Here is a 23733-nt window from a genome sequence, read left to right on the forward strand (position 1 = left end):
GCCTAGCGCCGGTCCTGTGTAAATGTGTAGTGCTGACCGCACTCACTGCGGTCGGCGCCACACTGGTGGCTAACTAGGGCGCCCCCCCGCGCCGCCGGTCCCACAGCGCCCAGGGCACGCACCCTGCTCGCCCTGCCCTAGTTACGCCACTAATTGCATTTCTTTGAGAGATGATCAGCACCCATCATGACTATTAATTTTATCACAAAAGTTATTTTTTTCTATACACAAGATACAATATTTAAATCCTCCCCCTAGTCTGGTTTGTGTGCAGCGCTTCCCCTTGCTAACATAAGCCAAAGTTGGCTGGAGTTAGCAATGCACAACTGAGAGTAGTTTATGCTCACATTCAGTTTCTAAATCAGGGGAGTTCTGGGAAGAGGAACTTGTGACACTGCAGTGCTCTTACATAGTGTAGGGATGTTTTTGGGCAGGATGCTGATCACAGAGGAGGGCACATTTTAATTTTGAAAGACAACATTTTAGAAGCATTGTGAAAGCTGAAATGTACAGATATTGACTAGTGCATCCTGAGGGCAGTTCCCCAACACACTGTTGGCTTCCACTTGTAGGAAACAAACGTTTAAGCTTTCTCTTTCTCATCCCCCTGTATGGAGTGACCCCCTCGGAGTCTGATCACTGCCACTGCTTACCTTCACCTTGGCAGAGTGCCAAATGGCTCTTGCCTCTTCATTTGAAACAGTTAATTTTATCCACAATATAAGCAGTGTTCTAAACCACAAAGAGGCGTCTGTCTATCAAAAGCACTTTCTATGCCCCGCCTCCATCCAGATCTTCAGCTTGTTAGCAGCCGATAGTACCGTGTTCCCGGCAGCCATGACAGCACCTATTACATACTGATTCCCCTGGAGATATACAGATGCAAAATGAATACAGTGGACAACTGCGCAAAAGGGGCTGCAAAGGGGGAAATTTCAATGGGGAGAGCACCAACCCCCAAATGAAGTACCAACCAAACACAAAAACAGACAAACCCAACCTCTGCGCACTCCAAAAAAGTAACTGATTGACACTAGGAAAATTATAAAAAACAATAGGAAAAACAATACAATAGTACCAAACTCAGAATTGAAATCCTCATGAAGATAGGGAATGTTCAGCGTAGTGGATTGTATTGCAGTTCTTAGATGGAAAAATAGGAGAAAAAAACAAAATAGTGTGGTAGATCATGACAAGGTCCTTCCTATAAAACAATGGGATGTGACTTCCTCCCCTTAAATCCAAATGTGAAGGTGATCGTACCGTACTCACGTTAAGGTGTTACGGATTCCTCATATCAAGGTATCTTTAACTGGGAAGTCTTGTCACCAATGTGCATTTTATTCAGAAATGCTGCTTACCCTCGTGAAATATGATATGGAAAGATGGGCGTACCCCAACTCACACTTAAAGTTGGTTCATATGCTCATATAGGTATCTTTCAAGTATAGCAGTCCCGTTCCTCTCTATTCCCGGTATTTTTCTCTTATCCCAATAGGGTCAGGAGAGGCGTAGTATAAAGTGGAATGGAGACTTGCCCTCACAAATCATCCAACAATTTTTTTCTCATTTAAAACATTCAGACTGGGCAACCAATGAACAAGAGACATAGGTATAAGAATAACAGTGACCTGAAGTGGATGGTAGGTCCGGACTAGTCCCCCGCAGCTCACTGGTGTTCAAGTCCAAAGTACCCTTATGCCCTGCTGATTGCCCTGGAGACACAGGGACAGAGGCTGATGTTACAGGGTTCATACTACAGTGTCTGGTGCATAGTACAGCAGTAGGGGAGGTGTACATCCCAGGTTGCTGTGGGATTGCAATTGCAGTGAGGGGATCCGTTGATATGGCCAGAGATTACGGAAAAGAGCAGGGTGCATTTTTACATTTGCAAAACGGGTAGGGCACAAACAGCCTAGTGAGAACACGGGGGTAGATGTATAAACACTCGCGCACTTTATGTGCCACAGATACCACTTCCTCTGCTGTAAAATGGCTGCGATGTGTGTTCACTACCTGGGGCGCTATGCTCCCCAGTCTTTATCGGTACTGCAATCGACAAGAAAGCGTGCTGACGTGCCAGCCAATGTAAGGGCTGTCAGTGGCACTGACCTTTACGACAGCTGCAGCTGTCATTGCACAATCACAGCAGGGACAGCACTATCCCTGGCTGCGGGGGCTGCTGGGCTCCAGGCTGTTCATGGGAGATCTCGCGCATGCCCAGTGGAGCCGACTGGGAGGTGAGACACAGCGAATCAGCACCTGGCTTATGCGCTGTGAGGGATTGCCAGAGGGTGAGTTTTCATTCCCCCCACTCCAGCAGAAGAGATGGTAATACATCTCATCGGTACTTCTTCCTGCTGCGCCTCAGTAAAGAGGTGAAGCAGGAAGAGCTATAGCTGCACGATCCATCTACCCCACGGTCTACAGCCTACTCCAGCAAAAGAGAGCTTTCAGGTTAACAAGGGGAAACAGCAGGGCGTTTATGTGAAGCTCTGTACATTATCCAAAGTAGAACTTGGAAATTGAAATAAAAGTTGTCTTTATTTGATAAATGGAGCTTGTGTTTCCTTTTGTATCGAATAGAATTATGAAATGGTGGGGAGCCTCCCGAAAATTGTGTGGCGCTCCCGTCCATCCGGAAGACTAGGCAAGTCTTTCGGAACTCTCCTCCATTGCCACCCGCTCTCCCCCCCATGACAGCCCACTTACTGTGCAAAAGTGGACAGTCCAGGGGGGGCCGATAACTCCATTTGTGCTGAATCACATCATTGCAGCCCTGCCCCCCACTTTACAGTGCCTGTATTATTGGCTCTGTACAGCGGGGGGGGGGGAGCCGCAATGACGCGATTGAGCCACCACGCCCTCCGCACTGCCTACCTGCTGCGAGTAGAGAGCCGACCTGGCTGCCCACTCCCAGAGGAGGCAGCCTAAAAGTCGGTAAGTATGATCTAATGCTACCACCTTTTGTTATAAGCAGAAGTGAAAGTGACAGAGCAGACAGGTGAGACAGATGAGCTCTAACTTTTCTTATACCTGTAGCAATGTGTGTGGTATACCATATTACCATATCAACAACCTGAATGTCTACTTGGTCATGATGTCAACACTGACATAATATCAACGTAATGCATGTTAACAGTACGCATGTGGAATGTGCTATTTTACCCTAACCTAAGCCTAATGCTGGGCATACATCGATAATCAGCTGATCGGGCCGATAATTGAACAGTGTATTGCCTTGTCCAAGTAGTCATTATCATTCTTAAATCATCCAGATAATTAGATCAGATAATTAGTTGGCCACATCTGGCAGTGTATGCGCTGCTGCCGCTGCCGCTCTGCATTTCCTCTATCCCTCACGGGAGAAATGGGAAATGTTTCCTCCCTAGGTGAGGAACCCAGATATCAAGTAACCATGCACCGTGTATGGCCACCAGTGGCGTAACTAGGGCAGGGCGAGTAGGTTGCGTGCCCTGGGCGCCGTTGGACCGGCGGCACGGGGGTTGCGCCGCCGGCCGCGGTACCAGCCTGTCCTAGTTAGCCAGTGTAGCGCCAACCGCAGTGAGTGCGGTCAGCGCTACACATTTCGTTCCCTCCCCCTGAGCGCTTGCCCAATAGCGCCAGGAGGCGGGCTGGCGCGATGCGTGTGTTAAACAGCAGCCAATGAGCGTCAGATAGACTCTCATTGACTGCTGCAGCACCCACTGCAAGAGCCGGACTTCTGTCCGGCTCCTGCAGAGGGTAATGGGACAGACGACATGGCGTCTGTCCCATAATGCAGAGCGCACCAGCCCGGGAGGACTGGCGGGCGGTAGCAGCAGCGTGACTTCAGGTAAGTATATTTTTATATATATATATATATAGTGCTGTCTTCCCTACACCCCGCCGGTACCAGAACGCCGGTACTGATCCGGGGATGCTGGTGGACATCTGGGGTCACAGCTAGCGGTGACCCCAGATGTTCCGGACCATGGCCGGATTCAAGGGGGACAGAGGTAAGCAGTGGGGTCCCGCGGGGGGTCCCCGCTGACCACATGGTCCTAAGTCCCCAGGCAGGGGGCTCCCTGGGGACTGGCTGCAGCGTGGAGCCAGACGACCAACCTGCGCTTCCACTACCCCCTGGCACAGCGGACCGCAGCAGAGCGGTAGCGCTGCGGCGTCCCAGGGGTTAAATGCATGCCAGGGGAGCGCGCCTTCCCTGTCTCACAGCCGGCGCCTCCCCCGCTGCACACAGCCCTCTCTGCACTGTGCTGACTGGCCCTGTGTCAGCGCTCCTCCCCCAGGCCAGCCTTCTCTCTACTCCTCGGTGGCCATCTTTTCTGAAGCATGGTGAACGCTGCTGGAAGCCTGCATTGGAAGCATCGTGGTCTGGGTCCCCCCGCATACCTCTCCTCCGCTGTGGTCAGGTCTGTGTATGCAGCGCTGTGTCCTACCAGGCCCTGTGTCTGTGTAGTTGAGTGATCAGCGCTGTTAGTGCAGGAATTGTTATTTCTCTGCATTGTATGTGACTGTGCTAGCGCTGCTGCCTGTAACTTTTTTTCTAAACTGTCAGCTTTATACTGTCCCTGTTTTTTCTGCTAAGCCCTTGCGGTGCGGTGCTGCAGGGTGGTCTCTCGCCTCTTAAATATATAATTTGTGAGAGGGGTCACATACGTGGTGCCATCATGTCTGAAAGTGATTTTCCCCTCCGGCTACAGTGTACTACGTGTAAAGTACCGTTAGCGGAGGGGGAGGGTAGCGCGGAGGGCCTCTGCCGGCAGTGTTTGTCTATGGCGCGGCCTCTTACGGTTACTGCACCGGTACAGGAGCCGCCCTGGGCTTGTTTCGCTCAAGCGCTTACAGCCTTAGTGGGCCAGTTAGCTCCGCAGCCCGCGTTTACACCGATGGGTTTGTCCCAGCAGTCAGTGGTGTCGTCACCCATGCAGGGTTTCCCACGACAATTGGTGGTACCCCACAGTCTCCCTATTTCCCCGCTCCCGGTTTCTCAGGAGCCAGCGTGGGTTAACTCCCTGACGAGTTCTGTACAGCACTTGTCGGATGTGTTGCAAGGGGAGTCTGTGATGCGGCCGCATAAATGGCCGGTGGCGTCTGTCGGCTCCTTATGAGGATGACGAGGGGACGTCTGATGATGGGGAGATTCTGGATCCTTACGATCAGGAACCTCTCCATGCTAAGGACGCTGATGCTAAGTCCAAAGTATATATTCCTGGACTTATTCGGGCGGTCCGCACAGCCTTGGTGATTGAGGACGAAGTTCCCCCAGCGGCTAAATCTAAGTATGCCTTTTTCAAAGATGTGAAGGGCGATGCCACAGTCTTTCCTCTTTCGGGTCAGTTGGTGGACCATTTAGAAAAGGCGTGGAAACAGCCTGGCAAAAGATACCAGCCGCAGAGACGCCTGGCGGTGGCTTATCCGTTCTCGGATAATTATTTTGCAAAGTGGGAATCCCCTCCACAAGTGGATTCTCACGTGACCCGTCTTGTCCGTAGTACCACATTGCCGATGCCATCCATGTCCTCCCTTAAGGATGCTACGGACCGCAAGGTGAAGATCTGCCTGAAGTCCGCTTATTCCCTTGCGGGGGGGGCAGCATGGCCGGCTATGGCCATTTGCTGGGTTGCCAGAGCGATGGAGCGCTGGGCGGATTCATTAGAGGCTTCTTTTGATTCCGACTGTCCGGCCGAACAGGCCGAGTTGATTGGCAATTTCCGTGATTCGGCCACCTACATCAACGAGGCGGCCCTAGACATTAGTACTCTGGTGTCTAGGATTTCTTCAGCAGCGGTAGCTGCTCGTCGCACCTTGTGGCTGCGATCCTGGAAGGCGGACGCAGATTCCAAAAAGGGTCTGGAGGCGTTGCCGTTTACCGGAGAAGTTCTCTTCGGTCCGGATCTGGATAAGATTGTGGCCACGCTGGCGGCAGCCAAATCGGCTTGTCTCCCGTCGGCCGCTGCTCCTTCTGGTTCTGGACCATCGTCCTTTCGGTCATCTAGGGCCCAGGGCAGGCCCAAACCACAGTCGTTTCCTCGACAGGCTGGCCCTAAGAAATCGGTCAAGCCCCGGAAGCAGACATGGAGTACCAGACGTCCGGCCCCCAAGCCAGATGACAAGCCTGCAGCCTGACGGTCCGGGCCTCCCTTTGGGGGATCCCAGGGTGGGAGGCCGCCTGCTGCAGTTCGCCTCCCACGGGGTACGCCCTCTCCTTCCGGCACAGACCCCTGGCTCGATTCTTCACCACTGGTCTACCATCAGACCGGAACAAGGCTACGGAGCTGCGGAAGGTATTGCACACTATGCTCCAGGCTGGAGTTATAGTGCCTGTTCCATTCTCCCAGAGGGGCCAGGGTTTCTATTCAAATCTTTTTTTGGTACCGAAACCCAATGGGTCGTATCGTCCGATTCTCAACCTCAAAGCACTCAACAGGTCTTTGCGGGTACCGAAGTTTCGGATGGAGACCCTACGGTCCATCATTCTGGTGCTGGAACCTGGGGACTACATGGTGTCATTGGACATACAGGACGCTTACCTGCATGTCCCTATTCTTTTGCGCCATCAACAGTTCCTCAGGTTTGCAATCCGCAGCAACCACTTCCAGTTTCGGGCGTTACCTTTTGGCCTGGCGACAGCACCACAGGTTTTCACCAAGGTGATGGCGGTCATGGCGGCTTCTCTGCGGCTGCAGGGAGTCCGCATGTTGCCGTACTTGGACGACCTGTTATTGGTGGCAGGATCTCCAGAGCTCCTGTTACGCCACTTGGACCTGACCATTGCACTGCTGCAACGGCACGGCTGGCTAATCAACTGGCAGAAGTCCACTCTAATCCCGTCTCGGAGGATTCTGCATCTTGTAGCCTTATTGGACTCGGGACAGCAAAGGATCTTCGTTACGGAGGACAAGATCTCTGCTTTACAGTCAAGGGTGCGCAGTTGTCTGCACAGCCGCCGGCTGTCCCTACACTCGGCGATGAGGTTACTGGGCTCCATGGTGTCGGTGTTCGACATGGTGGAATACGCCCAGTTTCACTCCAGACCTCTGCAGCACCTGATCGGAACAGGCTGCCTCAGTCTCTGAAGTCCCAGACGATTGTGCTCACCCCGGAAGTTCGCCTGTCCCTTGCTTGGTGGTTACAGACGACCCACCTCAACAAGGGACGTCCGTTCTGGGTTCCAAATTGGGTCCTGTTGACAACGGACGCCAGTCTTCGGGGCTGGGGAGCGGTTTTGGGTCCACACTTGTTCCAGGGCTGGTGGACGCCGTCAGAAGCGGAGCTTCCCATAAATATCTTGGAAATCCGTGCGGTCTTCAATGCTCTCCAGGTTTCTCCAGGGTCACCCGGTACAGGTCCAGTCGGACAACGCTACCACCGTGGCCTACATAAACAGGCAAGGAGGAACCCGCAGTCGGGCGGCTCTCGTAGAGGTCTCTCGGATAATGGTTTGGGCGGAGCGCAATCTTCCGGCTATATCAGCGGTCTTCATCCCGGGAGTGCTAAATTGGGAGGCGGACTTTCTAAGTCGCCAGGACGTTCATCCGGGGGAATGGTCCTTGCACCCGGACGTTTTTCAACTGCTGGTGGACAGGTGGGGTCTTCCAGAGATCGACCTCATGGCGTCCCGGCACAACAACAAGTTGCCGGTGTACGGGTCTCGCACAAGAGACGAAGGGGCGTCTCTGGTGGATGCTCTGTCCGTCCGGTGGACGTTCCGGTTCGCATACCTGTTCCCTCCGGTCTCCCTTCTTCCACGGGTAATCCGGAAATTCAAACAGGAAGGAGGGACGCTCCCGTTGATAGCTCCCGCGTGGCCCAGACGGCACTGGTTCTCAGACCTTCAGGGTCTGTCCGTGGTCAGTCCTCTGCGGTTGCCGCTACAACCGGACCTTCTGTCTCAGGGTCCTTGTCTTCACCCGGACCTGACTCGGCTGTCTTTGACGGCGTGGCTGTTGAGACGGCCATGCTGAGGTCCCGGGGGTTTTCCAGCTCTGTGGTGCGTACCATGTTGCGAGCTCGGAAACCGTCTTCTGCGAGGATATACCATCGTGTGTGGCATACGTTCTTCCAGTGGTGTCGACCGAGAGGTTATGCACCGCTGGAGTTTCGTCTGTCTCGGATTCTCGCCTTCCTACAAGCAGGACTAGATCATGGGCTTCGCCTTGCTTCTTTGAAGGTACAGGTTTCGGCCCTGTCTGTCTGGTTTCTTCGTAGGATTGCTACAATCCCGGATGTGCGCACCTTTATGCAAGGTGTTGTCCGCATTCAGCCGCCCTTTGTTCCACCTGTGGCGCCTTGGGATTTGGCTGTGGTCCTGAGGGCTCTCCAAGGACCGCCGTTTGAACCACTGGGCTCAGTGGATCTTAAATGGCTAACAGCTAAGACTGTTTTGCTTCTGGCTATTGCTTCGGCCAGACGTTTTTCTGAGTTAGGGGCTCTTTCTTGTAGACCCCCTTTCTTGGTTTTTCATGGGAACAGGGCAGTGCTCCGTACTCGGCCCGAGTTTCTTCCCAAAGTTGTTTCCCAGTTTCATGTTAACGAGGAAATCGTTGTTCCGGCCTTTAACTCACCGGGTCTTTCCGTGGGTGAGGCCTCTTTGGATGTTGTGCGGGCCTTAAGGACTTATGTTGACCGCACTTCTTCGTTTAGGAAGTCGGACGCTTTGTTTGTCCTCTATGGCTTCCGTAAAAAGGGTTGGCCTGCTTCAAAGCAAACTTTGGCAGCCTGGATCCGTATGGCTATTTCTGAAGCTTATCTTCATGAAGGCCTGCAGGTTCCTCCTTCTGTGAAGGCTCATTCCACTAGGTCTGTGGGTCCTTCGTGGGCAGCTCGACGTGGTGCCTCTGCAGTCCAGATCTGCAAGGCTGCTACGTGGTCCTCTGTCCATACCTTCGTGAGGTATTACAGGTTTGACACCTTCGCCTCTCAGGATGCTTCCTTCGGGCGGCGGATTCTCCTTTCTGCACAGGTGCGTCCCCACCCTTAAAGGATACTGCTTTGGGACATCCCCAAGGTATCCTGTGGATACCCTATGGACCCTGAAGTAGAAAATATGAGATATGGTAAGAACTTACCCTTGTTATCTCTATTTCTACGAAGTCCATAGGGTTCCACAGGACTCCCGCCCTGTCGCACCTGTGCTGCAGATGGGCTTTGCTCTGGTCACCGGTTTTCCGTCTCCCTCTGGTGAGAATGTGATTCTTGTATGTGTCCAGATCTTTGTTCTCTCTCTTCCTTCTCCTCCTCCGGCCTATGGCTTGGTAACTAACTGAGATGCCTTGGGGCGGGGTATAGAAGGGGGACCTAGTGCATCCTGGGAGGCTGAAAGCTTAACTCTTTGGTGCCCGATGACTGACGTCACACCTATACCCCAAGGTATCCTGTGGAACCCTATGGACTTCGTAGAAATAGAGATAACAAGGGTAAGTTCTTACCATATCTCATATTTTTTTTAACCTATCTGCACAACGGGGGTGGCTACTACTGGGGGAACCTCTACTGGGGGGTGGGGGCACAACGGGGGATGGGTGGCTACTACTGGGGGCACCATTATTGGGAGGACCTCTACTGGGGGGGGCTACTACTGGGGGCACTTAATCGGGAGGGGGAACCTCTACTGGGGACTACTACTTGGGGGGGAACTACCACTGGGGGCATTATAAAAGGGGCCTACTACTAGAGGCACTGCACTCGGGGGACCACTACTGGGGGCAATAATAGGAAGGGCCACTACAGGGGGCACTGGATAGGGGGATCACTACTGGGTGCCTGCATAAGGGGACCACTACTGGGAAAACTTCATGGGGGGTGACTACTGCTGGGGGCACTATATAAAAGGCACTGCATAGGGCGGGGGGGACTACTACTGGGGGCACCATATAAAGGGCACTGCATAAGGGGATACCGCTACTGGGCGCACTGCATTGTGAGGACTGCTACTGGGGGCACTGCATAAGGGGGAACACTACATGGGGTACTGCATTTGGGGGGCCACTACAGGGGGTACTGAGTAAGGGGAACTAATTGGGGGCTGTGTAAGGGGGACCGCTACTGGGGATACTGTATAAGGGGCACTACTATGGGCCTGCATAAGAGGGACCACAACTGCATACTGGGGGTACTGTATAAGGGGTACTACTGGGGTTAAGGTGCATATGGATAGGAATGTTCAGTGTGAAATTAAAGGGGTGTGTTATGTTAACACGCCCCATTTTTAAGTGACCACGCCCATTTTTTTGCTGCCGCGCGCACATCGGGGGGGGGGGGGGTTGGCGGCGACTCCCTTTTCAAATTTGCCCTGGGCTCCAAATATCCTAGTTACGCCACTGATGGCCACGCTATATATTATGGTGTCAGCATGTCAGATAAAATGTCCAGCATAACACTAAAGCCACATATCCACTATGCGATTAAACAGAGCGTTTGAACGATAACGACATCGTTATCGCTCAATCGCTTGTTAATCGCCCGCAAATCGGGCAGCTTAATGACAAAAACGACCAGCGATGTGCGCTCCCGCTGGTCGGTTTTAACATCTATCATCGCCCGAACATGCTGATCAACCTTACGACGTTGTCAGGTTGACCATATTCGGGGATGATCGATGTGCCTACACTGAACGACTGATCGTTCAATGTAGGCACATCATAACGCTGTTATGTTTATAATGTTAGAAAGTGGCGTAACTATAGAGGGTGCAGGTGGTGTGCTTGCTATGGGGCCTGGAGGCTTAGGGGGCCCGCCAGCCCTGCAAGCGTCTCCCTGCACCCTCTATAGCATGTGTGGCCAAGTTGCTGGTGCAACTGGGACCGCTGGTCTCTGAAACGATCAGAGACTAAAGACAACTCTGATCGCTTCAGAGGCCAGTGTTCCCAGTGATGCAGCGCCGGCGCCTGCTGCTGGATCTGGTCAGATCCAGTCAACGGCAGCGTCTATGCAGGGAGCTGACGGCATGAACAGGAGCGTGAAGAGAGGTAAGTACTGCATGGGGGAGGGGGGCACAGCATAAGTGGCAGTACTAGGGGCATTACTGGGGGGCACAACATAAGGGGCACTGCATAATGGGCAATACTGGGGGCACTGCATAATTGGCACTACTAGGGAAACTGCATAAGGGGCTTTAATACAGGGGGCATTGCATAATTGGCACAACTACAGGGGGCATTGTATAATGGGCACTGCATAATGGACACAAATACAGGGGGCGTTGTATAATGGGCACTGCATAAGGGGAACAATTACAGGGGGCATTGTATAATTGGCACTGCATAAGGGGCACAATTACAGGGGGTATTGCATAAAGCGCACAAGTACAGGGGCACTGTATACAGTAGGTAGACCTATGGGGACACCGAGGAAATTTTGCTATGGAGCTCCCATGCCTCTGGTTACACCCCTGATGTTAGACATGCATAATATCAAAATCTTTATTATGTCGATATGTTGAACGTCAACATTATGAACATGTTGACATTATGAATGTCGACCTAGTAACAACAGACTGTCATGATGGTACCTATATGCCTAGACTCAGAAGCCAGCTCGATGCATGTTGGAATACCACCAATAATTTTTAAAAGTTGGCTCCCATGTGCCTAGTATTTGCTTTGCTTTTAGTCGGCAGCAATCATTGTCTCTTATTTGCTAAATTAATATTGTTTTATTACAACTGATATGATTGAATCCGTTCAAAGAACAGACTTTTATTTCCCTGTATAATAGATTATTTTGTTACAGCAAAATGAGGTATTAAAATAATTTTATTGCTCACTTTAATTCTTACCAAAGGAAACCAGGTTAGGAGATTAAGCATCTTGTGTTTGTGTGTGTGTGCGTATATCATACTTACCGACTATCTGGCTGCCCCTTCCGGGAGGGAGCAGCCAGAATGGCATGACTGACGACGAGTGTTTGCGGGCCGTGCGGGGGCAGAGCCACACAAGTGCGTAATTTTGGCCCCACCCCTGCTATACACTGCCGATATTACAGGCATTGTGAAGCAAGGGGCAGGGCCAAAATTACACAATTCAGCGTGAATCGCGCTCTGTACACCCCCCCTGCTGCAGGACTTTTACATGTAATTGCGGGGTGCATAGGAGGGGTCTGCGGCAGCCGGGAGGCTTGTCTGCCTTCCTGGGAGGTCGGGAGCAGCACCCGATTTTCGGGAGGGTAGGCAAGTATGGCATATATATGATTGGATTATTCTGTATCTGGTCAACTTAGTCTGTGTGCAGTGACATAATTAATATTAAAGGAAATTAATAGTTGAATAGTGCTATTGGGTTTAGCTAAAACTGTGTGGCAGGGCATGCTGGAACTTATAGTTTCACAACAGCTGGAGAGCCACAGGTTGGCCAGGCCTACTCTAGATTAGAACTTTAGTTTATTTGCATAGAATATACTCTCATTGGCCTGTTTGGGCCTGATTCATAGATAGTTGGTAATGCAGCCACTCTCGCAATAGCGATTGCAGCAATATGCAAATGCTATTCTCAGCCTTGCTTTTCTGCTCCACAGTGTCATGAGCGGTGAGATATCCACTTTCAGGCTACATGGCTTCTGAAGCTGTGGATTTGTGATTTAGAATGCAGCACCGTTCCCAGACATATATGTGACACTCCCATAACACGCCAGTGCTGTAACAGGGCTCAACTGCGCCCTGTGTCAACCCCGCCCCCTGTGCATTTGACGCCATGACATCATGTGCATGACATAATTACGTCTCGCTGAGGGAGCGGGGCTGCCAGCATCAATAATTGCAGCACTGAACTGAGGACACTCCTTTTGATAAGGCTGCAGGGTGTCTGGTTGGAACATCCAAATGACTGGGCGGCACTGCAGCATCGATCATGTTTTCAGGGTGCCAATCTGGGAACCCTGCTAGCTAGAAGCAAGGGGCCGGGTGTAACAACAGTGCTGTCAACAAAGCACCGCTCGCACACCCCTAGCTACGCCCATAAAATGGCCCCTTTTTGCGATCACCTTAGGTCCCCAAGCAGTCTCCACCCTGATATGCCTATTAATTGCAAACCCCTTCTGAAGTGTTAGCAGTACTGTAAGCAATTGTGAACTGCATCGCACACATTGGTTCCCGTTTGCACAGTAATGGTTTATAGTCCAGAAAACCCTACTTGCTTACTCTCCCGAGATCTGCGGGAGTCTCCCGATTTTTGGGGTGCCCCCTATTTAAATAAGCTGTTATCGTGGCATTTTTACGAGGGGGTGGACTTAATGATGCGGACCGTCTGGCACCACCCCATTATACCGCCCAACTGATTAAGAGAAAGTGGGTAAGAATGCTATAAACGGATGTGCAGTAGAAAATATTGCTCAGATTAATCAGTGCATTCTCGTTATGCATGTCTGACCCACTAGGGAAACAGCTCTAATTCCACAGATGTACAAGTGTTTCATATCAAATTAATTAGTGCAGTCTCCTGGTGCGTCTCAGGGGCTGATTCAGCATTTCACAAGTGCAATTCTTAATGTAGACTCCCCATTATTAGGAATCTGCGTATGCGCAGGACCCGTTCCGTGAATGCGCAGAACAAGTCCTGTGTGATCGCACGCAGCCTCTGCTATGCCTCTGCCTGATTGTCGGGCAGAGGCATTTAAGGGGCGGTGCGGGGGCAGATGGCATTTTCGGAAACGGGGCGTGTCTGCCCCGTATTCCGGGAGTGGCAAGGCCAGGGGCTGCATCCATGGACAAAGTTTCCTGGCTCACAAGCCTGCGCCGCTGGTCGCAATGGTGACCTCAGCCTACAACCTGAGTCGCAGTGCTGGGATCGCAAATGCAGCAGGTGGTGTCATACACCTCCTGCTGCCTTGCATATTAGCAAGGATGGAATTGCAAAGCTGCTTGTGTGCAGCTTTGCAATTCTGTCCTAAACTGAATCACCCCCTTAGTCACATTGCATTGTGATGGAGACGCATTTTGGGTGAAAAAGAGGAAAAAATTACACACTGCGCAAGTAGTCTCACAGAACCTAGCACGTCAAGAGGTGCTTTTTATATAGACACACCTGTACAGAGCCAGATTAAGCCTTTGGGGGTCCTGTGGCACTTAAGACAGGGGGGCTCGACCCCCTCCCACTCCCTCAGCCTTCCTCCCTCTTGTCAGCACCATCCCCATTCGTTGTTTAGTCCTACCCCACTCATTCGGCCACCCCCACTCATCATTTGGTCACCCCCACTCGTTTAGCTCACTGACACTCGTCCTGCACCTTAGAAAATACACAGGACTACACGGTGCAGGGTGCTCTGGCCAGAGGGGAACCCCTGAAAGGGGGGGAACCAGGGCACCGTATTTCCCCCTTAATCCGGCTCTGGAAATACTACAAAGCGTGTGGGTAGAATAAGTTGCTGTAAAATCGCCTATAGTAACCGCATGGTTGACTTTTAACTGCAGTTGCAATAATAAAAGCAAAGATCTGATTCTTTACAAAAACATTATTTTTTTTTTGTTCTTTGCATGAGTTTTCCTAAATAAGCACAATCGAGTTTCCATTGCTGTACCTTGATAAGTACACTTATAGCAATAAAGAGAACTTGTATGAATAATTCACATAGTTCAGATATGATCTTATAACCCATATTACTACCTATTTCAGGAATGCATCCTGGCACCCTTATTGAATGCAAGTAATGCACCAATGGTTCCAGCCCAACTTATCTGGTTTAAACTACAACAACAAATACATATCTTGCAGTGATGCACATAAACCATAGATAGGCAACCAGCGATCAACTGTTAGAAATTTTGGTTCCCTAATTTAAAAAAAGTTACACTTCCCTCAATTCACTGTTGTTGTTTCTTGTTTGTTTTTTGTTTTTTTTACTTCCAAGTCTCTGTTACAATAATGACATCTGTCAATGATTTGTTCTAATAGCCATGTGTAAGTGTGCAGCTTCTCAGCATTTCCCCTTCCATCAGCCCAGCCCTGACTATTTTATGACACACCTCTGACTGTGGCACTTTGTTGGGCTGAGCACATTAATGCTGCCTGCTGGAGTTGTTAGCCTTAGGGCATGTAGCCATAACAATCCCTGCACAGCTATAACATTCACTTTCAATAAATGCTGAACATGTATCATTGCGCTGCAGAACTCCTTCCTATAATCCAGATCCTGTCACAACATGCAACACCCCACCCTCAAAAAACCCTAAAAGCTCCCAGGAAAACCGAGCATGTGTGGTTGTACTGTTGCCTTCATTTAATGCATGATTCTCTGAAGGAGCTGCTGATTTCCAGACAGTGGCTGAGAAGGGGATGGGCTTCCTTCCATACTGCTTTTTTGTGATTGGTAAAACTTGCAGAGAACTTTCCTTTTTTCTTCCTGACTTTTTTTTTTTTCGGTTGAGAAGTTGACTTGCTGCTTCTGCTGTGCACGTCAGCTGTAATCTGGTCTCCAGTGACACACTGACACCATGAGCTCAGAGTCAGATGAATCCAAAGACGGTAAGTATTTTTTTTTTTTAATGCAAAGTTTTTCTTTTATTTTCTTCAATGGCCTACTTTAACCTTTCAGCGTAGAATGAGATCAGATTATACTTTGATTTTTTCGCTAAGGTACTTGAAAATGAAATGTGAATTTTGTTCTGGTTTTACTGTTCAGCCATTATCTACAGAGATCTGGCATATTCATTTAAAGACTGTTCTTTAGATTTCCTGGAAGTGGAAGAAATCCGTGTTAGTATTCGCAGTGGTTAGTCATTTTAGGCCAGCGTATCTCAGGTCGTGCTCGAAAATGATGTGCTGCTCACTTTTAGGGGCATATGTATCAAAGCTTGATGTGAGATGAAATTGTAAGATATGTATCGCCAACATATTACATAATTTTATCTCACATCATGCTTTGATACATATGCCCCTTAATAGGCCACTGGTTGTTGTAGAGCTGAAGAATCATGCTGCAGGGAGTCAGATTGCATGAGCTGAGAAAGGACGGCTTGTCTGTTGCAGCTGAACACTGCAGATCGCTGTTACTGGCATGGTTACTGCTGGGCTATACTTCCTCTTTCTTTTTTTTTCCCTCTTAAAGGTCTTGATTCACAATAAAATGTGAGGCGGATGAGCGTATAGTAAAAAGACCTCATTTACTACGATGGAAACCTGGAAGCTGTCCAGTTAAAGCACAATTATTCATATGGATTAGTTACATTTATTATTCTTGCATCCAACATATATTACAATACTAATGTGTGTTTGTACGAAGTACCAATTATACTTACCATTATTAGATTACATAAAAAACAAACCACTTTTCTTTATTTACCATTGGAAAAACATCTGTCAGCTCCTTTCCAGTTGCTGGATTTGTTGGGTATATAGTGGGTATGAAGCGATATTTCTTAAATCAGTGTTTGGCACAGTGCACAATGCAGGCTGCAAGTTGAAAAGAAAAGTAGATCACACAAGTACTGGATTACTCGCATGCAGAGTTTGCTCAAGGACACACTAGGTCCCTGTTTCAATGAAACTGAAGGCGCTAAGAGATGAAATGATTGGTGTAATATCAGACACAGGGCTGAGCAGAGGTATTTGGTTTTTCCTGTCCTGAGTGTTTTGACAAAGCACATTCCTATGGGAGCCCTCACATTCCAGACTTGCTTTAGAGAGATGCTGAAACATTCCAAGCACAGGGCAAGCTCATGATGCCGAAAACTCACATTTATGGAAACCAAAAGCTGCTGTGACCCCCAGCAACCAATCAGATGCTAAACACCATATTTATAGTGCAGTCTAGAAATGCTAAAAAAAAACCAACCGTCTGCTATGGGTTATATAACCGCTTTTCACTCAGTTGTATTTACACCAGTTTTGGAAGAGACCCCAGTGGGCTGTGAAATATTTGCCTCCATGAATATATTTGGCCCAAGTGTGCTATTTAAAAGACCATTGCCACTTATACATTGTATTTGCATTATAGACAAGTTACATTTCTGGCATGTACACACTGCCATCAAATAACCCGGGTTATTGCACATGAATGCGCAGCAACCCGGGTTACTACGCAGTGTGAAAGGGCCCAGTTGAAATAACCTGGGTCGAGCGGCCTGGCATTTCAATTCTAGGTAACGAGCAGGGTTGAACACGAGTTTAACCTGGTTCGCGGTGCGGTGTGAACAGGTAACCCAGGTCGAGGTGACCCGGGTCCCGTTCACTACATAGGCGGTGATGTCAGCGACCCAGCATTATTGTCAGGTCGCACCCGGGATCGACGCGTGTACTAATCCCGGGTGCGATCCGCCAGTTGCGATGTGAAAGGGGTAGATCACACAATACCAAACTGCCCATAACCTCTATAAGTCAAGGTGTGTATATAGCATAAGTCTACTTGCACATGATGTATGTGAACAGTGCCAGGTTTACAACTAACCCCCTCTGGAAAGATATTTTGCTTTCAGACTTTGTAATTTTTTTTTAACTGCTAAGTTTATATGTTCTCTCCATGTTTGTGAAGTATTCCAACCGCACTAGCTCCAAGGATTGTTATTTTGTTCCTGTCAGAATGGACCATGTGTGTATGATAGGAAATTCACAATGTAAGCTCCATGGACCGTTGTGAAGCATTACATATTCTCTATAGAAATATAAATAAAGTGTAATACTAAGTAATAACAATAACAATGGCCAGCTTTACACTGGAATAAAGTAAACTGAAGGCCTTATACACGTAGCTGCCTACTAAATGCCTATTTTACACACTGATGATGAAAATAATATAAGGAAATGGCCCAGTACCCACACGTTGTACAAGAGTTTTGCGTTGACTTGTTACTTTGCCTGCAGTATTCACAATTGTTCATTTTCCTGGGACAGTAGTCTGGGTACAGTCATTTAGCGCATAGTACCTCCATACTGCCGGGAAGTTCTGAGACGCATTAAAAAACACCTTTTTTTAGAAGCTATTGTTAAAGCGAGGACAAAGTACACGGGTTTGTGCATGCTTTAGTAAGTGATTTTTTCCAACAGCCCCTATGCAGGAGCCCGTAAACTTTCTCTGATACATGCTGCTAAATCCTGCAGTTACAAACTTATGTTCTGCAACTAATTTGTTTTTATCATTAGATTTCTATTACATACCAGCATGACATCTGGGGAGTGCCAAACTCCCTCGCTAGCTTATTATAGAGTATATGTATTTGCATTCAAATTATAGAGAGAGACCAGTATTCATTGTTAGAGAAATGACTCCTTGGAGTTTCTCAGTAGACCCACATGTGTCGGTAAATATTGGTAAATGATCCATTAAATAAATACAGAAAATCCCTGAGTGCCTGACAGAATATTAATTGACCTGCCATTATTGTGTTAGTGGTGACAAGAACATAGGACGATCTCATGCAGACTAGTTGGTCTTCTAACATAATGAACATTTATACGTAAGAGAATTGATCATTTAAAGGCATTAGGCCAAATGAAATGTATGAGGACTGCCCAATGTTTTCGTTTTCTAGAGTAAACTAAAGTGAGAACCTCTACGTGCATTCATTATTAACTTTAATTTTAAAATCTAAAGATAATTGGCAAGCAGGGGTTAACAATATAATCACAATGGAACTAACCCTTTAATATAAGTGACACTTGTACTGTATAACCCTTCATTGAGCAATCCAGTTTCCTCAGGAAGTGACAACAGAAGCTGGTTAATGCATGCTACCAGTCAGTGCTAGACAATCCCACATTCAGTAGAGGATTAGGGTGAACATTGTTGAGATCTTTATAGATCCTGATCTGCTATATATATATATATATATATATATATATATATACAATATGTAGTGTATACATACTGAGATGTTTGTTTCTATGAAACCACTTCTTAAACAGTGAACATTGATATATTTAGCATTTGTTTAAAATATACACTCAATGTATTATTTGCAGTACAAAAATAAAATGGCTTGTGAGCAATTGATTCCCATTGCCACACACCAATAACCATTCCATACTTATAAATTATATATAGTTCTTATTTTCATTTTTTGGAACCTACAATATCATGAACTTGCTTAATATAATCTCTTTTTAACAAGTTTCCTGGAAATATAAAGTGTGAGGGCTATTTCATATACGCCAGTTTTCACCATCCGGCAAAAAAAACTTGCCATTTTTTGCCGTGTATTAATTTTTAAAAAAGTAAGCAGATGGGTCCTTTCAGACGGCACGGACACGGCACGGTCGCCGTGTTACAGTTGGGAATATCCATTGACAAGGACGGCTGCCGTCCACGGTTTGTGTTGAAGATAGGAGAAAAAAAAATCATACACATGGCAAAACCAGCACACACTGTACAAAACCGTTGTGTGTGAAAGGGACATATCCATAGGGAAAAAAACGGCCGGCTTTGGACATTTTTTTGCCGGCCATTGAAAACCTGTGTGTGAAATAGCCCTTAATGTGGTGGTTAAGGGCCGAGCTTTATTTTTTTTATCCTAAGCAGCATATGTATTGTCATGTGGCTGTCAGGGCCGTAACTAGGGTAGTGCGGCCTGTGCCATGGCACAGGGCACCACAGGGCAGGGGGCGCTGTTCAGGCCTGTCAATTTTCTGTTAATTATCATTCTCACTTGTAGCTTCCACTTATTTCCTCCCCAGCATCTCCTGGCCTCTCCCTGGCCCTTTCCCATGAGGCCATTCCCCTTTTTTGGGTGCGTTATGTCCCTATTTGAAAAATGCGGGGGGCGCCAATGCTCTATCTGGCACAGGGCACCAAAAAGTCAAGTTACGGCTCTGGTGGCTGTACGTACTGTATATATAACTCAGGTTTAATACTAACAATTCACTAAAAGGCCATGTCCGTAATGGGAAGTGCAGGAGTTTTACCATTATAGGAATACGTTTAGATTACTGTATGCAGTGATACTCAGGTGTACCCCCGCTCATGAAGATCTTTACTCCAATCTGTACATTGTATGGTATTATTACATATGATAGGAGTAACATGTCTTGCTGTGGAAGAGGTATCACTACTGTATGAGTGAAATCTGATGATCTTTATTAGCAAAATCTATTAAATCTTATACAGAGCAGTGTTTTAGTTTATCACACCTACATGCATTTATTTATTTATGAATATATACTGTAAACTGTTTCCATGTTTATGCTATACTTTATAGAGTGATATACCTTTTCTTTGGAAGTCTGCCGTTGTGCTGAATGGTTGCTGCCTGCAGGCTTCCTCCTGTTATCTCATCATACTGACTTTAGATATATATAATTTAGTTTTTGGACATATCTTTCTCTATAGACACTTTAATGAAACCAAAGGCTTTTATGTCATCAATGTATTACCTTTAACTTGTAAAATAACAAGTCTAGAAGTTATACATTAACAGAACGCACAAATTGGTCAAGTTTACTGCTGGCTAAGTGCTCCCTAGTGTTGTAGCGTACTGGCACTACAGGTGATAACCACCAATAAACATTGTATCTGCGTTCACCAAGGCTTACTGCATCTGCTTGTCCTGCTCAGCGACCAGCGAGAATAATAACCTTTTTTTATTTTTTTTAATCAAAAAATGTCTGAAAATACCATGGGATGTATTGGTACAGCGTATTAGTGCACATGTGGAGGGGCGTTGCAAGTTATAGGTGTTCAGAAAGTATGGAAGCCTGATGAGTCCAGTTTTAAGCCATTACTTGGTTCTAAGCAGGGGCATATCTATAATGGGTGCAGGGTGTGCGGTGCACATGAGTTCCTGTCCAGGGGGGCCCACACCGAACACCCTGCACCCATATAGTGTTATATTTACCTGTCCGTAGTGCTGGCACTGCAGAGCAGCAAAAATCACTGGCGCAGGCGCCATTTTCCCGGAGACACACACATGCGCAATAGATTCTTGCGCTAAGCCAGAATCTACTGCACTGTCGGAGAGCGGAAGAGGCCCGCACTGAGTCTGCACACGGGCCCCCTCTTCTCTTAAAACGCCCCTGGTTCTAAGCATGTGGTTTGGTAAAACATTTGCATCCCTAGCAAGCAGTATATGGAGCAAAGCAATTATCTTCAGATCCATGGAGCAGATTGTAAACTAAAAGGGGAGGTGAAACACATTCTAGAGAAAGTGGAGAAGTTGCCCATAGTAACCAAACAGCTTCTAATACTAATTTTATAGACCATTGGTAAATCACATCTGGCACTCCAGTTTACTACACATCCCAGCATGCCATGACACAGTTTTAGTATACCTTAACATCAAAACTATGACAGGGCATGCTGGGATGTGTAGTGTCACAGGTTGCCAACCACTTCTATAGGCTGTTAGATACTGCTCCATGCTCCTACCTCACTGCCTACCCCATCTGTGTCAGCCCTGTCTATCGGCACCTCCCCATTAGAATGTAAGCTCTCACGAGCAGGGCCCTCTGCCCTCATGTGGTTCTCTTTCCCTTACTTACACTATCACTTACTTCTACTCCCCACAACTGTACCTAACACTTGGTTGCTTGACGCCCTGCTGCTTATTTAAGTGTTACAATCGCTTATGCAGCCTTGTCTTGCATTGTTTGGTACTGTTAACTATTTTATTGCGTGATCATTTGCTTATGTACTTTGTAAGGCGCTGCGGAACCCTTGTGGCGCCATATAAATAAAGGCTAATAATGAGCTGATTGGTTCCTATGGGCAACCTTTCCACTTCATCCCTCTTGAAGGTTTGATAATTCTCCCCTATATTCAGCAATATATCAAATGGAAAAGATAATTTATCATAAGCAGAATATCCAAATTGTCATATTGTCTGGTAATAATTCTGGGATCAGTATGAATGACCACCGGGCTCAAACCCTGACACCGGCAGACCGAACAGCTCAGATCCCGACGGGGGTAAGTAAAACACCTAACCCTCCCCTCCTCCCCCCCCCTAACCCTAACCCTCCTTTAGGGGTGCCTAACCCTAACCTCCCCCAACCCTAGTGCCTAACCCATCCCCTGGGGTACCTAAACCTACCCCCCCCCCCCCAACTGCACCCTAACCTTCCCGGGGTTGGGAGGCGCCTAACCTCCCCTTCCCCTAGCTTGATCCTATGTCCTCCCGGGAGCCCCTAAACCTAGCCTATCATTAATCCCCTGATGGGATTTCACAGTCGGGAAGCTGGCGGTTGGCATTTCGACCGCCGGCTTCTTGACTACATCCCATAAATCTGTTGGTATTTTGAGAGTATGAAGCTGTTAAACAGCAATTCCATACAATGTAAGACAATGTGTAAGTGTATGGCAATATAATGTAACGAAGTGGAGCATTTCTATAGCATGGAGGGGCAATAAGCGTTCCTCCAGCTGTTGTAGAATACACATCACAGCATGCCCTGCCACAGTTTTGCTGTTTGGTCATGCTGAAACTGTTGCAGCGCATGCTGGCAATTGTGTAGTTCAACAGCAGCTGGAGGACAACTTATTGCCCACCCCTGTTCTAGAGGACGTTATCATTGTATGACTGACAAATCACCTCCAGCAGAAACAAAGTAGGTATTTTTCCTTTTGGTTGGCTCCAGTAGATATGATTGCAAACTGGATTTGAGTAGATGGGACAGGTTAGTGTTTAATGCTGTCTTCTGAATTCTTTATAGATGTAGAATACTTTGTCACTAAGATAAAGCATATTCTAAAACAAGTGGAACAGGTATTTCAAGACCTGGTAACATCTTAATGATTTGTTAGCTGCATAACTGTGAGTGTACTGTATGTTTTGATTTATTGGCTTTTTGTAATTAACAACCATTAAATACTTTGAAGACGTTAACGTCATAGGGCCGAATTCAATTAGGTGCGAAAAGTCGTGATCGGCGAAAAGCGTTTGCCGATGCAAAGTTTTCGGCTCTTTCGTCCATTTTGATGCAATCACTTTGTGTACTTTCTCGATGCACAGTACTGCTTTTCGCCCTATTCAATTGCAAAACACACAAACGCTTATGCTCGAAAACTGCGACTGGCGAAACTAGCAAAAAGAGCAGCATATTTTGGGGAAATCAGTCTGTACCCCTTAAAAAGCCTATCTGACAATGGAAATCAATATAAAAGTGTATTAATAGCCCTAATAAAAGTATTTTGGGTTTGTAAATTGAGCCAAATGGCTGTTAATGTTCTTATGTTCTTGTTAGTGTTGAGAAATTATATAAAGCAATTTCTTTTGGAAATAATAATAGTTGTAGTTAAATTGGGGGTACATTATAATGGGTTTTAGTATATTTTTGTGGCTATAAAGTTCAGTTTTAAAATATTAAAAATACACCTGCTGCAGCCACCTGCAAACGTATAAACACCTGTCCCATACATACAGCCCCGAAAAATACCTGACACAGTACTTTAAACCCACGTACCAACACTTTTTATAGTTTCACCCCTAAAAGGACATGTCATTAGGTGGCGGGGGGGTGTCCAAAGGGTTCTGTACAAAGTCCCCAAATTTTTTTGCCGAAAATCGTGATTCTCTTAATTTTTTCATCTGCCTCTGAAGTGGTGAAAACTTTTCGCCGGTTTCTGCCTATGGAGTTTTCGCACGTGCGTGAAAAGATGACGTGCGTGAAAAGTGATTTTCGCCAATCGCTACTTTTCGCACCTAATTGAATACGGCCCTTAGTGTACATTAGATGCTTAAAAGAAAATAATTATATTTTATGCAATTTTAGAAGTGTTTATCTTTATATTTACCAGGGAGCACGTTTTACAGTGATGTTGCTGTTTACTATGCATGAAGTATTTATCCAGTGATAGAGAGAGAGAGATAGCAATTGAATA

General features: G+C 47.4%; 1 protein-coding gene across 3 annotated transcripts in view; it reads left to right on the plus strand.

The window, feature by feature from the left end:
- Positions 1–23733, plus strand: part of TNFAIP8 (TNF alpha induced protein 8) — a 151626-nt gene that overhangs the window by 102434 nt on the left and 25459 nt on the right. The window contains exon 1 of one of the 3 annotated variants that reach the window (XM_088475150.1): positions 15363–15452. The exons of the other annotated variants lie outside the window; for them this stretch is intronic. Coding sequence (XP_088331276.1) covers positions 15422–15452 — 31 coding nt within the window. The 5' untranslated portion in view covers positions 15363–15421. Of the gene's footprint in view, positions 1–15362; positions 15453–23733 lie in introns of those variants that run through there. 3 annotated transcript variants of the gene reach the window in all.

Source organism: Taudactylus pleione, unplaced genomic scaffold, assembly GCF_031769625.1.
Source record: "Taudactylus pleione unplaced genomic scaffold, aTauple2 ptg000162l, whole genome shotgun sequence".
NCBI lineage: Eukaryota > Metazoa > Chordata > Amphibia > Anura > Myobatrachidae > Taudactylus > Taudactylus pleione.